Here is a 16409-nt window from a genome sequence, read left to right as displayed (position 1 = left end):
GGAAACTTCTTCACTGAAAAGATTCTCAAACACTGGAACATGCTGCTCAGGGAGATGGTGGAATCACCATCCCTGGAGGTGTTTAAAAGATGAAGTGTGTTGCTGAGGGACGTGTTTTAGTGGCATACTTGGAAGAGTTTGGGTAATGACTGGACATGCTAATCTTAAAGGTCTTTTCCAACCAAAATGATCCTTTGAAAGCAGAACAACCTGGCTTTCACAGCTCTTGACTTAAGGTGTAGGTCTCATTCCCCATTAGTGCATTGATTATTGTAATTTTGGCCTTTCAGGATTTTTTTTCCAAGTGACATTGTATCTAATTATAGCTGATTTAAATACCTTTTTACTGTATATTGTGGAAGTATTTTATTTAGCTTCCTGCTCTTACAGTAAGGCTTTTTATGGATGAGAGAATGGCATTATTAACATTCCCTATTTCACTGATGGCTGTATCTGAAGCTATCTTTCTGAGCACTGTGCCAAAAGTGCACTGGGTTTCTAACAGTGCAGATTGTCCAGTTTTAATAAGGGATGAGAAATAATCCCTCCCCACTCTTGGTCTGTTCTTTTGTGTCAGCAGGATTTGTACAATGAATTTTCATGCATTTCATTTGCAACAGAACATGTGAAATTGTGGCATCAAGTCCAAAGTAGCAACAAAGTTGACTTCAGTGGAAACAGGATTTCTCCTTGAAAATCTCCTGAAGTTAATTAGTGCTGTGCAAGGCAGCAGCCTTGCTAGGAGAGAATACAGAATTAACAAGATTGGAAAAGACCTTTGAGATCTTTGAGTCCAACCTATCACCCAACACCATCTAATCAACTAAACCATGGCACCTAGTGCTGCATCCAGTCTCTTTTTAAACACTTCCAGTGCCCTTTCTGCCCTGATCCTGCTAGTCTCCAGCAGCTCCACCAGCCTCCCTGAGTCAGGCCTATCAACATCCCAGATGCTGAGCAGTTGACTTGCCAGATAGGGCTCCCACCACAGCACAGTTTGAGGTATTGATAGTTTCCTCTGGGATGGAGAGAGAGGAGGAAAAGCAGAGCTGTGCTGTTTGGCAGCTTGCTGGGTCAAGCCTGTCGGTTTAAAAAGGAAAATGAAAGAGATAATTATCCATTTTTCTTGTCCAGTTCTCTCTCTGTGCTTTCAAACAGCAAAGGTCAAAACTGAATGTTGTAATTTCCTGTGTGTTTTATCAGGTGTCACCAGGGAAAGAAAGCCCAGGTGAGAGTCATCTGGTGTCCCATGAACCCTGCCAGTCACACTGCTCAGCTCTCAGGGATGCTGGCCCACCATGGCTTGTTTATGTGATGATTTCCCCCAGTTACCCCAGGGTTCAAATTGCACTTGGGAGCATAAGCCTCAGAGTTTGTGTCGTTAACCCTAACCCTAATCACTTTAGAGTAGTACCCAGTGACAGGACAAGGGGCAGTTGGTATAAACTGGAACCCCAAGAGATTCCATCTGAACCTAAGGAAAATACTATTTGGGAAGTGACACAGTACTGGAGCAGGCTGCCCAGAGAGGTTGTGATATCTCCTTGTCTAGATAGTTTCTAAACCCATCTGGACATTCTGATCCTGGGCAACCTGCTATGGGTGGCCCTGCCTAAGCAGAGGGGGTGGACTAGACTATTTCCAGAGGTGCCTTCCAGTCTTTAGCAATCTGTGGTTCTGAGTCTATTATGAATTTAAGTTTTCTGGTTTTTGAGTCACTGCTGATGAGTATTTAGATGTTTGGATCCTCATTTCCTTGCACACACAAGCATTCTCCAGTGAGTTAATGTGGAGTGGAGCAAATCCAGAACCAAACTACATGGAAGCAAAATAGCACATTGCCATAATCCAAACATCCCCATAGCCAAATTCTGATTTGCTAATCATTGCACTTCTAGAGCTGAATACTTCAAAATTACCTGCACCTTTCCTTTGTCCTGTGTCAAATATTCACTTCTAGTCAAGCACAAAGAAACAAAAAGTCCTACAAAAGTGTTTCTGTACTGTGTCTGAAAAACACTGATTTGAGTTAGGACTTCCTACATTGAATGAATATAAAGTTTCAGTCATTCAGGAGGGGAGATATGATGCTATAATGTTCTAAATCCCCTAGATATACGTTTTTTTCTTTAAGTGACCAGAATTGTGATAGATTTTTATATCTATGATCATGCAGACCTACTTAGTCTCTATGGTTGCTCTTCTCATGGTAGCAGACAGTAAGATGCTGCATGTGAATCATGTTGCAGACTCGTTGGTGTTACTGCTGCTTGGTTGCTAGCTGAGACACCAGTTTTGATTTAGGGTATTTTGACACTTAGCAACAAACTAAGATTTGTGAGCAGGTGGCTGAGCCAAAATAGTAACGGGGTTCAGAGTTAGCTGAAATAATAACAAGGAATTGCTGGTCTGAATATGCTTGCTTTCTTGATTTATTAAAACAGCCCAGCAAAAACATGTCTGTAAAGGATCCACTCCCACGAGACACCTGCTTCCAAACCACTGTGGTGCAGGTATGTTGCTTGGCACATGGGAGAACAGTTCCCACGCTTGGGCTGTCCAGCCAGTAGACCCATTCACCTATGGTGGTCAAAAGCAAGCAACAAAGCATATGTCTTCTGTACCCAGGAGATCTTTAACAGCTCACTTCCAGGCTCTCCCAGAAGCTTCTTGCACCTGCAACTCTAAATCCACTCTCCTTTCCAGATCTGTGTTGCTGTGCTCACTGCCTGAAGAAATAATGGGAGATGTCTCAGCTGATCTGTAGGATCTCACATGTCTAGGTCTTTCATAGCTCTGCTATGGCATTTCCCTTTCTTTCACCCTGTTCAGGATGTATGAAGAGGTCAAAGACATCCATCTTTTCAAGGCAATAGCTTTATCCTGCATGTTTGTAGTCTAATGGAAGGACATGAAACCCAGGGGTGAAGGTCAGGACCAGTTTGAAAATTCTTCTCTTATGGCCTGTGGCCACTTATCTTTTAAGGTATGACCATTGGGTTACCCAAAGTCCTGCAGCTGTAAAAGCAGCACCATCCTGGTCTTGAGGCTAGATGAAGGTATTTAAGTAGTTTGAGCATGCAGCTGTTCATTACAGTGCTGTGACTTCTCTGTGTGGCCATGAGCAAAGCTTTTCCAGAGCTCTTGTGTTATGCAGAATGGGGTTATAAAAAGACATTTTCCTCATACATGACACTTGCCCTTTGTTTGGCAACCTTGCTGGCAGGTTCACCGTCTGAAAGTGAAGTGTTAAAGCCTTTGGATGGGAGGACGAGAAGGTGTGTGTGAGCCTGGAGGCAGGTTTGGGTGGTAGCCTTGCAGCATCCTGCAGTAGCCACAGGTGGACACAAGGCTCCATACTCAGGGCCACAGGCCATTCAGTGATGGTTACTTGGTAGCAGACATTGCTCTTCTTGGTCACTTCATTATGGGCATCCAACCCAAATCACTTTAAGGGGCAAAACATATTTAGAAGGTTTGGAAAATCAGTCTGTCTTGCAGCATCTCAGTTTCTTTCCATCCCTGGAAACATTCCGAATCACACTGGGCAGGGCTCTGAGCAACCTGATCTAGTTGATGTCTCTGCTCACTGGAGGGGGCTTGGACTAGATGTAGATGGCCTTTGAAAGTCCTTTCCAACCCAAACTGTTTGAGGATTCCATGACCTTGCAAAAAATCACTAGTCTCTTCTTTCTAATCCTGACAGTTTACATTTACAGATCACTGTTTATAAAGAACTAAGTTTTATTAACATTTCCAGAAGAAATCAATGAAGATATTGCAGAGAATTATGATCCCACAAGGAAATAAGTTGCAGGAGGAGACAGATGTTTAAGAAGCAAGGCACTTTCCCCAGAAAAATGCCACTGCTTTATTAGGAGAGCATGAGGAGAAGTGATTATAACTCAGGACGTGAGTGAATTGTCTGGCTTAGGGGAGAAGGTAAAGCAGAATTGTTTTCTAAAAAGTTATTTTTAAGATGTAAGCAGGTCTTTAAAAACCAGGCAAGTGTTCTACATATTACATTCACCAGCCCAGGGAATCCAGCAAATGAGCACCAGACCCGAAGTGCTCCATTCCAGATGATAATTCTCGTACAAGAAGTGTTTCAGTGCACCCCTGGGGCTGAGTGGAGAGATTGGACAGGGACCTCTGCAATACTGCAGAGAAAGAGGAAGAATGAGCAGTGAGGTTCATGGCATGGCTCATGACGGGGGTGCCCTCATGGCCATGGTGAAGAGGCAAAGTAGGGCTGGAAGGCACTGTGGAAAACATGATGATGAAGAGAGAAGGAGCTCATATCTTTGCCTGCGCTAGGAAGGAGTCATAGTACTGCAAAAATAAATGCAGTGCCTTCACCTGGACCATTAGCTCTGTGAGCTTTTCGGAGTCCAGCTAACAAAAGGCTGTTTCCATAAAAAGAAAAAAGCTAAAAAAAAGGATCTCTCATTGTGGTGCTACACAGCTTCACCAGCAAGATAGCAATAAGATACTTAATATTTATTTTAATTTCTTACATCCCTGACCACCCACATCCTGAAGTCTTCTTTCCCTCCCTTTTCCTCCAAATGATGGCTCTTCCCACTTACAGCCTAAGTTCATACCTGCAGCTGTAACCACATTTGGATGTGAGTTAATATGAAGCTAGATGATGACACTTCCCCTGTGCTAAGTGTCTCTGAATGCAAAGACATTTTTTTCTTGAGCACCAGTAATGCTGATGAGGCAAACAGAGCTTTGGGGGTCAGTTTTATTAGTTAAAAACATTTCCAGAGCTAGCTGATTGGAGCACAAAGTATTGTTTTATAATGCAAAACCTGTGGCTACCTTATGTTGAAATGCAGAAAATAATTCACCAGTCTGTTGCAGTGGGGTTTATAATAGCTTATCTTAGTAGAGGAAAATGTCTTCCTATAAACTAAACTGTTTAGGCAGCAGAAGCTTTGGAGCATCATCTTTATAACAGTTCCCTAAATTAGCTCAAGTTGTTTGCTTTCCAAAGGACAACAAACCCAACAAACTTCTAAGCAATCAGCAGAGTAAACTTTTACAGCTGCAAGGGGGATTTGGATGTGGTGTACAAGCAGACAAATTCCCAGCACATGCATCTTGGTACAATCACAAGCACAGATACAGCTAGATTAGTGTGAAGATACTGCCAGTAATCAAACTAGATCACTGCCACTCTGTGGCAGGAATTTCTGCTGATAGGAAACCAGACCTGTTGGAGACCTTTTTCCCCCCCTTGTAAGTTGGACTATCAGAAATTCATTGCATTACTTCTAAAATGCATTTTGTGTGTTGCTTACAGAGTACAGTCTGTTTCTTATATAGGAACGAGCAGTAGTAGTGTGAGCAGTTATCATAGAATCATAGACTGGTTTGGGTTGGAAGGGACCTTTAAAGCTCATCTCCTTTGTTGGTGTGGGCAGCTCTCTCCAGAGCAAGAGGGTGGTGATGTCAAAGGCTATTGAAATCTCCAACCTCTGTTCCTAGTTATCACTTCTCTTTGCTTCAATATATCCCCCTATAAACAATAATCTTCTGTCTCCTGTTTAATTATTCAGCTAACTATTGTTAGTAGAATGCCTTGAAAGACTTAGATGAGAGAAGCACATTTCAGAAGTGGGATGTAAGTAAGGTTTCATTAGGAGCATATGGGCCACTTAACAGGCTCTGACACATTATAAAATCTTAGAATCAGAAAATCATAGAATCTTTTTGTTTGGAAAAGGCCTTTAAGGTCATCAAGTTCAACTGTTAACCCAGCACTGCCAGATCACCACCAAACCATGTCCCCCAGCACCACGTCTACCCAGCTTTTCAATCCTTCAGGGATGGGAAGTCCACTACTGCCCTGGGCACCATGTTCCAGGGCTTGACAACTCTTTTGGGGGAGAAATAATTTCTAATGTCTAACCTAAACCTCCTCTGGTGGAACCTAAGGCTGTTTCCTCTTAACCTATTACTTGTTTCCTGGGAGAAGAGACCAACCCCTTATCCTGGCCTGTATCAGGATGAGTGTAACCAGCAGGACCAGGGAAGTGATTGTCTCCCTGGACTCAGCACTAGTGAGGCCACACCTCAAATACTGTGTCCACTTTTGGGCTCTTCTCTACAAGAAGGACATTGTGACTCTGTTTGCCTCATCAGCATTACTGGTTCTCAGCTCCCCTTTCAGGGAGTTGTAGAGAGTGAGGTCTCCCCTGAGCAGCAAGTTGTGTCTATAGTGCTGCTCCATAGAATAGATTGATCCAAATACAAAAGACAAGGCACAAGAACATTATTTTAAATTCTTATTATACTGGAGTTATAAAAAGCTTGGAGTGGAAAGCAGGTTTATATTGTGAAGTCACAGAATAGTGATTTATAAGAGAGTTTTTGGTGGTGGATTATTTATTTTTTTTTCAGTGAAATATCAGGCCTTAATTAAAATTAAAGTTCAGACTGCTTTGGTGAATGGAGCTTTTCAGATTCTCTTGCAGCACTAAAGTGATATATCATAAATACAAGTGAATTATAGGAATAACACGACCTAGAATTGCCTTTAGTTACATGTATAACATTTTAAATCCTTCGATATGCAGGTGCTTCTTCATCCTCTCCCCAGTCTTACCAATTAGCTAATCAAATTGTGTTCAGCACAGGATTGACCAAAGTAAAAATAAGCAGACATCTACTACATCCTCCCTCCCCCCTGTCCCGTGATACTTTGAAACAGAGCTAAGTGAGAGATGAAGGCACCGTCCGGCTTCATGGTTTTTGAATCTGGACATTCAGTTCACCGTACACGTGCCTCAAAGCATCACAATTCAAGCTTGCAATCAGCTTCCGTAACCCTGGCTGTCTGGGGGTGCATTTTATTTCCCAGATCAAGGTAGAGTTGGCTGGGATTTGCCTGTAAGGAAGAAGGAAAGGTTAGTCAGTGCCTTCAAATTGGCCCACAGCTGGAGAAACTGCGGGTGGACATCTCCAAGTTTTTGTGTTTCACTCACTCTCATAAGTGGCCTATAAATTTTTTCACAGTATCACAGAATGATTGAAAGTGACCTCTGGGTCACCCACAGTATATTGCCCAGGATCACAACGTCCAGACAGGTTTGGAATCTCACCTGGAGAACAATGACTCTAATTGCTTCACATGTTTAAATACCATTTGAAATTGAGAGTTTATGGGATTATCTGTGTGAAAAGTGAAGAAGACATTACAGAAGTTTGCTATGCAGCAAGATTTGGTTTAATTTCTTGAGCACCTGGGGGCCAAATTCTCTAAGGATGAAGATTTCCAGATCACATCTTCACATGCTACCATCTCTGATTTATAGGATATAAATGTGTGTGCAGGAAGGCAACATCTGTGCTGGGAAACCAAACTCATCTTTTCCTGTTTCTCTACTGTCCTACTTCTAAATCAACCTCATTCTCTCTACAAATCCTAACACCAGCTGAGCTTTGACATGTAGAAACATCTGATGTGACTTACCTGCTAGTATGAATGCATGCTTGGCTAAAATCCTTTTACCACATTTCATCACTCCCTGGTGAATTCCTATTTATCATGCAAAGATTATGCCCCATGGTTTTTTTCATGAGTCATGCTCCTCCTCCATCTAAGGCTAATATCTCTCTATATAAACACCCATACATCTGTGATCATATAATCATAGAATATTTAAGACTGGAAAAGACCATAAAAATCATTAAGTCTAGCTGTTGATCTAACAGTGCCAAGTCCACTGCTAAACCATGTCCCTCAGCACCACATCTACATGCTTTTGAAGATTTACTAGGCAGCCCCCTACGGAGTTTAACCACTCTTTCAGTGTCTTTCCTAGTGTCCAACTTAAACCCCTGACATCCTAATGTCCAGCTTAAGCCTTCCCTGACACAAGCTGAGACTCTTTCTTCTCATCCTCTCACTTGTTACCTGGAAGACAAGGCTGAGCCCCACCTCACTCAAATCTCCTTTTGGATAGAGACCTAGTCTTTATGAATGGTGAACATGAAGCCCCGCTTCATTCCCAGAATGTGGTATAAGTTGGCTCACCCATACCTGTTGTGTGAATGATACAGAAAAATCTCCTTCAAAATACAGAGGTCAAAAGTCTCATCCCCACCATGAATTGCAAAGCCATGTCCTATATGTAACAGTCCCTGATGGGCAGGGAAGCAGTGGAAGGGTGAAGAAAACCTAGAATAGGTTTGATTCTCTTTGTAAATGGAGTAAAGCCACCTTAATCTCACTTTCCTTGGAGAGAATTCAGTGATGAATGGTTCTGTGTAATATGCTGAGCCATCACCATGCCAGAGCTATTTATCACTCTGAATGCATGGGGGCAAATGCAATTATTATTTAAATAAACTACAACTGCCCCCTGCTCTGCCCTCTGTGTGTGTGACCTGCAGCCTTCCTCCATCTCAGAGGAGTTAAAGCTTAACATGACTAAGCTGATCCATTTCCATTTTAAACAATTCCAAGGGCACTCCTGAAAGCATAGTGACTCGAAGGAAAACAACCATGAATGTTCCATGAGTCATTTTTCTCCCTCACTCCTGTGCCTTTGATGCACCTGACAGCTCCTGCATCCTTGAAGGTGAGACCAGCTTTTGGCTCAAGAAGCATGCAGAATAATGGGTGATGCTGGCAGGGCTGGGCAGCAATGCAGGCTTAGTGCTGCAGCTTGTGTAACTCGTGGAGCATGCTGAGTCACGTTCAGCAGCACCTGTGACATAACACGTGCAAAATCAAGCATAGTATGATGTTCTTTCACTGTCATTTTTCTATCCAGCTGCACTCTGGAGACTGGGTTTGGTCTTTTTATCCCTGGCCCAGGTGCAGCTGGGTTCAGACCTGCTCTCCAAGCTGCAGATAATGCTGACAGTTTATGCAGCTGCTGAAGCACAGGCAATTTTTCAAACTCCTTCCGCACACTCCTGGGGACCATCAGCACAGGTACTGATAGATGGCACTGCTTTGGCTGCCCAAGACAGCTGCAGAAATTTTCGAAGGATCTCAGTTATCTATCTTGGAACTGGCTAATGTTGAGCTTGTAAAACTGAACTCAAAAAGAAAGAGGGTTGAGGAGAAAAACTTCCTTTGCGTATGGCTACCACAGAGTCAGGATGAGGTACAGAGCTGAGGAACATGAAGGTGCACCTTGATCTGCAATAGAGCATAATCAGTTCTGTTCAGTGATTCGATTTATCAGCTCAGTCTCTGCTCAGGGATGATGCTTTTTGAATGTTTTCACCAATAATGGATGCTTCTAGCACTAATAATGCTGATGGTTAGAGTTACTGCCAAGGGCTGGCATGCAGAAGGGCTCTTATTTGACTTGCCCCTGTGCAAACCAAGGACACTGTTAAATCTTGTGTCCCACCCTGGGGTGAAAGAAGTCAGAGGTTGTATCTGCAGGGAGCAGCAGACAGGACAGGTGGCCCTAAAATGACCAATAAGGGATTCCAGTACATGAACATCATCATCTTCAGGATAAAGCTGAGGGATCCCCAGGTTCAAGACTCTTCTTCAATGGCCAGGGTCTGAGGAGAACTCTGTCTATTCTGCCTTCTGTCCCAACCAGTGCATTCCTGGATCCAGCTTCCAAAGTCCAGCTCCCGAATCCAGTTCTTATCCACAGATGAATCCTCTCTGGGACTTTCCCAGGGCCTGCCCCCCCAGCATCATTGATGAGAGTGATGACATTGCCATCAGGGGTTGGATATTGGTTTGTATCTATTTAATGTTATTGTTACTATGTCCCTTTGAGCTGTTTTCATTTTCTTTAATTTTCATTTATTTTCTTTCCCATCAGTCTCTCTCCCTTTTCCCCTTTCTCTTCCCTTTGGGAAGGGAGTCGGCTTCATAGTGAGTCTCCATCTCTCACCTAGTGGCCAGCTCAGCACTAACCCTTGACAGCTATGCTGCATCTAATGCACACTTTATGCTTTGATGTAAGCTTGCAGAGATCATCTGAAGTACCTGAACATCTTGTATAATCACAATTAACACAAGTGGAGAAAATCCCTGTTTAAAAAGCAGTGGAGGATGTGAGCTCCACATACTGTGTGAGTGGCAGTAAACACTTCACAAGCAGGATAAATCCTTCTGTGATAGCGACTTGTAGGTGCTATTGTCAAGCACTAAAAATAATGCAATACAGTGAAAAAGCAAACTCAGGCTACATGAGCAACTACCCACAACCACTACCTCTTCCTCCAGTACTAGTACTGAGCAGATGAAATGCTCTCACAGGCTCTCTGGACAGCTCGACTTCTGACTATTGAGACCTACAGCTCCCCCGTGTATTGAACATTAACGTGAGGTGAGAGTGTTTGAATTGAATTACACAGCACAGCATTAGTTAAGTGTCTCTCCTGAGCTTCTTCCTTATGAACAAGCAGGGGATGAACTCCCAGCTGGTTGTGCTTTCTTCCCTACCTGAACTCCTTCTTCACTGTTCTCAGCACACCAGGTCCCTCAAGGCGAAGCGTGACATTCTCCAGGGTTTGTGTCAGAGGATTGGTGAATTCCACAATCACAGACATCTGTTTGCCAGCTACCTTCTCACCTTGGGTCTGCAAGACAAGGAAAGGGAAAAACTCCTCAATATGATAATAATAAAATTCCCCCATGGTATACAACTTTTGGACCTGTTGGAGTGGATCTAGAGGATGCCACAAAAACAATCCAAGGGTGGATCTCTGCTTGTGGATAGGCTGAGAAAGTTTGGGTTTCAGCCTGGAGGAGGGAAGGCTCCAGGGAGACCTTATTGTAGCCTTTCAGTTCTTAAAGGGGCAGATGAGAAAGATGGGAGCAGACTTTATGGCAGTGCCTGTTGTGACAGGACAAAGAGTGACCAAAGAGAGGAGATGAGAGGAGGTGAGAGGAGAGGAGGTGAGAGGCCTTGAACACAAGCCCTATGAGGAGAGGCTGAGGGAGCTGGGATTGTTTAGCCTGGAGAAGAGGAGGCTCAGGGGTGACCTCATTGCCCTCTACAACTACCTGAAAGGTGGGTGTAGCAAGGAAGGGGTTGGCCTCTTCTCCCAGGCAACCAGCACCAGAACAAGGGGACACAGTCTCAAGCTGCGCCAGGGGAGGTTTAGACTCAGGGTGAGGAGGAAGTTCTTCACCGAGCGAGTCATTCATCATTGGAACGGGTTGCCCAGGGAGGTGGCTGAGTCATCGACCCTGGAGGTGTTCAAGAGGAGGTTGGACGTGGCACTTGGTGCCATGGTCTAGTCATGGGGTCTGTGTTGATAGGTTGGACTCGATGATCCTCGAGGTCCTTTCCAACCTAAGTGATACTGTGATACTGTGAGATTCAGACTAGATATGATGAGGAAAATTGTTACACTGAAGGTGGTGAAACCCTGGCCCAGGTTGCCCAGAGAAATGGTAGATGTCTAGAAACATCACAGGTAGGTTTGGATGGGGCTCTGAGCAACCTGATCTAGTAGTTGCAGATGTCCCTGCTCACTGCAGAGGGGCTGAGCAAGATGGCCTTTAAAGGTCTGTTCCAAGACAAACAATTCTATGATTCCATGAGAGAAGGTTCCTCAGAATACTTAAAAAGCAATAAATTGAAGTTTCCTATACGTAGGTGTAGATACATGCACACACATGCTCTTTAAAACCCCAGGTATCAACATTTCTGCATATTTTTTATGCATCACAAAGAAGAAAAGAAGACACAAACTCACTTGTAGTAGAAAAAAATAGTTATGGGAGAACAACCTCTGCAAGATACTCAACATCCTTTCTTCATAACAGCAGGGAGAATAAACTGATTTGAAGCTGAAATTGGGGATGCTGTATAAAATGTTCTTTTTAAGTATTGAACTGGAAGAAGTCTCAGCTTCTAAACTTTTGTTATTGGAGTAGAGTTTATTTGTCTTTTTTTTTACCTCCTCTCTAGAATGCTCAGTAAACAAAAAAAGCTTTTGTTTGAAAGTACCAGTAATCTGCTCAGATCATCACAACATTTCTATAGACTGTTGTGATGGGTTAACGCCCATCCTGGAAGCAGGGTGAGAGGGAGGGGAGGGGGGGGAGGGAGGGGGAGGGCTTGTGAGAGCTTGTGAGAGGGCTTGTGAGAGCTTGTGAGAAAATACCCTCCTCCCTATAGGGCATTTTCCCCCTGGGAAACTACATTACTCTGTTCCACTCCCCCTCCCTGCCCAGCAAGGCTATAAAAAGGAGGATACTGCAGCCATTAGATCGCTTGGTCCCTGCCTTTGCTTGGAGGAGGACTGCTGGTGGCTCCCTGCTTCTCTGCCACATGGTCAGGCCTGATCCTTCTCCCTGCTACCTCTACACCTCTTCAAAGAGCCTGGTTTTGTATTCTTATTTTTTCTCCCATCCATCCTTGTCCCTTATCCTTGTGAACCCTACCTGTTATTGTTACATATATATATTGTTTAAAGAAAATTCTTTACTTCTCTATTTCCAAGCTGACTCCAAATTATTTCTTGGTGGATGTGCTCCTTGCCTTTCTTTTTCCTCTCTATTGGGAAAGAGGGGGGGGGGGAGTGGGGGAGGGATTCTCAGCCTTGCCCCCATTTGAGCTCGTAAGTCCCAGTTAAGGCTCAAACCACCACAACCATGAATCAGCGTGGATTTTTTTGGCCAAACTTCATGGCACTTTTGGTCTACTTTGGAAAAAAAAAAAAAGCTAGAGGCTGTGGTTGCTACAGAAATTATCATATAGGAACTTGAGCATTGGTTCAAATACATATACAGGGGCAAAAAGGGTCTATTAACACATTTCTTTCAAGGTCCTGAGTTTTAAGGAACTGCATTCCTTTTCAATATTAGGACAAAATCAAACCCAAATGACATCATTCAAAGCAGATGAAGGCTGAGCACTTTTGAAAATGAAGCTATTTATTTGGATGCCTCATTATGAGTTGAGAACTCTGAATGGAATGGAATAGAATGGAATGGAATGGAATGGAATAGAATAGAATAGAATAGACCAGACCAGACCAGACCAGACGAGACCAGGTTGGAAGAGACCTTCAAGATCATCGTGTCCAACCTATCATCCAACACCACCTAATCAGCTAACCCATGCAACCAAGCACCCTGTCAAGTCTCCTCCTGAACACCTCCAGTGATGGCGATTCCACCACCTCCCCGGGCAGTCCATTCCAATGGGCAATCACTCTCTCTCTGTGTAAAACTTCCTCCTGACCTGTCTCTGACACATGACATAAGGTCCTTATCATGAATGTTACAATTCTTCGTTTTCATAGGTATCATGCCACCATCTGCAGAAATGGCTGACTTACAGAGAACTCCACTAACATCAGTGTCACAGAGTGACAGTAAGGCCCTGAAATCACAGAATCACAGACTGGGTTGGCTTGGAAGGGACCTCTAAAGGTCATTCAGTATGATCCGCCTAGCAGGAATGTCTTCAACCAGAGCAGGTTACTCAGAGCCCTGTCCAACAATTCTGAAACCATGGTCCCAAATGGATGTTGCCTGTCTGAGTTTGGAGGAGTTTTCCACAATGCCTGCAGGAATTTTCCCAAACAAAGTCACCTCAATGGCAGTGTCCTTCATTCTCCAGCAAGTGGCTTCTGTGCTGTGTTGCTTCAAATAGAACAAAATACTGAAGAAGTTAAAGACTTGAGTCACTTGAGTAACTGCTCTTATCCTTTGAGTTTCTCCAGCTTTCTCAGACCTGTTCCTCTCCTTTCTCCAAGATCACTTCAGTTCTCTACTACTCATGATGCTCATTCTCAGCCTTTAATGTAGAGATACTCAGTACAATATAGAACATACCTGCACACACCTGTACACTCCATCCAGTTTCTGCTTTATAAGGTCCATGTTAAACTAAAAGTCTAATGTGCACACACACACATACACCTCCCAATTTCAGAAGTCAGTGTAACAAAGAACAGCTGAACAGTGGTAGAGAATGCCCATGTGCATCATGGTGGTTAACACCTCTGCACCCCAGCCTTGAGCTACCTTGATCCTCAGGCTTGGGATTTCCAGGGCTGCTGCCTTCTGCATGGCCAGTATCTTCCCTGTTTCGTTGATCCGTGCAGTCACAAAGAAATGAAAGGAGGCTTGGTCCAGCAGATCACTCAAGTACTCACTTGATTTGATGGCAACATCAAAAGCACTGGCTGAGAGAAGAAACAGGAGAGAAAAAAAATTAATCTGAAGCAATCTAATGGCTAATTGCACCTCCCAGTGTGGCCAGTGCCAGTTACATGAGTGCCTTGGAAAAGATGTTGGCCCACTGCCAAAGAATGACTTTGCCTGAACTGTCTTCATTTCTTTACCTCACCATTCACAGAATCAAAGAATCACAGAATGTTAAGGGCTGGAACAGACCTCAAACGATCATCTAGCCCAACCCCTGTGTCAGAGCAGGATCACCTATATCAGCTCACACAGGAATGCATTCAGACACGTTTTGAATATCTTCAGAGAAGACACCTCCACAACCCCCCTGGGCAGCCTGTTCCAGTGTTCTGTCACCCTCACAATGAAATAATTTTCCCTCATGTTTCCCCTCTTATCTTGTCCTTTTTTCCATCTAGACTGTGAGCCCCCTGGGGCATGGGCTGGGTTTGTGCACAAACTTCTCAGTGTTGATCAATAGCTAAAGGGTGGAGAGCAAGATAATGGGGACAGACTCTTTTTAATGGTAGCCAGTGATAGGACAAGGGGCAGCAGCTACAAAATGGAACCTAGAATAGAATAGAATAGAATAGAATAGAATAGAATAGAATAGAATAGAATAGAAGAATAGAAGAATAAACCAGGTTGGAAGAGACCTTCAAGATCATCACGTCCAACCCATCAACCAATCCAACCCACCTAAACAACTAACCCATGGCACCAAGCACCCCATCAAGTCTCCTCCTGAACACCTCCAATGATGGTGACTCCACCACCTCCCCGGGCAGCCCATTCCAATGGGCAATCACTCTCTCTGTACAGAACTTCTTCCTAACATCCAACCTAAACCTCCCCTGGTGCAGCCTGAGACTGTGTCCTCTTGTTCTGGTGCTGGCTGCCTGGGAGAAGAAGGTTCCATCTGAACAAGAGGAGAAAGTTCTTTGCTGTGAGGGTGCTGGAGCATTGGACCAGGCTGCCTAAAGATGTTATGGAGTCTCCTACTCTGGAGAGATTCCAAACCTCTCTGAACATTGTGATCCTGGGCAACTTAATCTCTAAAGATCCCTTCCAACCCCTAACATGCTGAGATTTTGTGAGAAGTGTGCTTTCCAGTAGAAGGAAAGAGGAACTTCCTTGTTAAAATGTATTTACCATAGGAAGGAAAAAAAGAATAATAGGCTTCCATTTCCTTACCACTGACTGTTCTGTTAAGTTCCCTGTACCCCTTAGCGTACCTGGGAAAGCCAAGGGAGACACAACACTGAGTTGCCTTTCCAAAAAAATAGATCAAACTAAATATAACTGAGTAGAAAAGAGCACCTTTGAAGGCATTGGAAGGTTGAAGCTATTCAAATCCTCAAAGTTGTTTTCAACCCACACAATTCCTTTAATCATTATTCTGAAAATCATCAGGCATTCACTTCCTGCAGGTGCTGGAAGAATGCCTCTGACATTTCTTTACTGTATTGTAATTTTTTGTTATATATATACACACACTCCTTGCCATGAATGAAGCCCATAAATTCTGTTAAGTGCCTCAGAAGGTATCTTCCCTTCACATCTCTGACAGAGTACTCTCACACAGTTGCAAATGAACAGAATCACAGAACCATGTAGGTTTGAAGAGACCGTTTAGATCATCGAGTTCAACCATTAACCCAACACTGCCAAGACATTGGCAAACTACATCCCTCAGTACCACAACTACATGTCTTTTCAATCCCTCCAGGGATGATGACTCCACCATGTCCTTGAGCAGTCTATTCCAGAGCTTGAGAAGTCTTTCAGGAAAGACTTTATCTAAACTCCAACCTAAACCTCCCTTGGTGCAACTTGATGCTGTTTCCTCCTGTCCTGTTTCTTGTTGCTTGGGAGAAGACAACAACCCCCACCTCACTCCAGCTTCCTTTAAGAGAGTTGTAGAGACCAATGAGGCCTCCTCTCAGACTCCTTTCCTCCAGGCTAAACAACCCCAGTTTTGCTCAGCTACCCCTCAGAAGATTTGTGCTCTAGATCCTTCACCCTTCTCTGGATATTCTCCAGAACATCCATGTCCTACACATAGTGAGGGGCCCAAAACTGGATCCAGTACTCAAGGTGTGGCCTCACAAGTGCTGAGTACAAAGGAACAATCACTTCCTGATCCTGCTGGCCACCCTGTTGCGGATACAGGTCAGGATGCTGTTAGCTTTCTTGGCCACTTGGCCACATGCTGGCTCATATTCAACTGATTTCTGACCAACACTCACAGGTCCTTTTCCACCAG

The 16409-nt window shown here is 43.9% G+C and overlaps 1 protein-coding gene across 2 annotated transcripts in view; it reads right to left on the bottom strand.

Moving 5' to 3' along the window:
• F13A1 (coagulation factor XIII A chain) overlaps positions 1–16409 on the bottom strand; it is an 83243-nt gene that overhangs the window by 8226 nt on the left and 58608 nt on the right. Inside the window, exons 13-15 of one of the 2 annotated variants that reach the window (XM_068162998.1) lie at positions 13982–14142; positions 10439–10575; positions 4501–6898 (exon numbers count right to left, since the gene is read on the bottom strand). In XM_068162998.1, coding sequence (XP_068019099.1) covers positions 6754–6898; positions 10439–10575; positions 13982–14142 — 443 coding nt within the window. In that variant the 3' untranslated portion in view covers positions 4501–6753. Of the gene's footprint in view, positions 1–4500; positions 6899–10438; positions 10576–13981; positions 14143–16409 lie in introns of those variants that run through there. The other variant, XM_068162999.1, reaches the window with a different exon arrangement.

This window comes from Melanerpes formicivorus, unplaced genomic scaffold (genome assembly GCF_026170545.1).
Source record: "Melanerpes formicivorus ecotype bairdi unplaced genomic scaffold, bMelFor1.0.p_v2 SCAF_69, whole genome shotgun sequence".
NCBI classification, from domain to species: Eukaryota; Metazoa; Chordata; class Aves; order Piciformes; family Picidae; genus Melanerpes; species Melanerpes formicivorus.
This window is presented reverse-complemented; position numbering and strand designations above follow the sequence as displayed.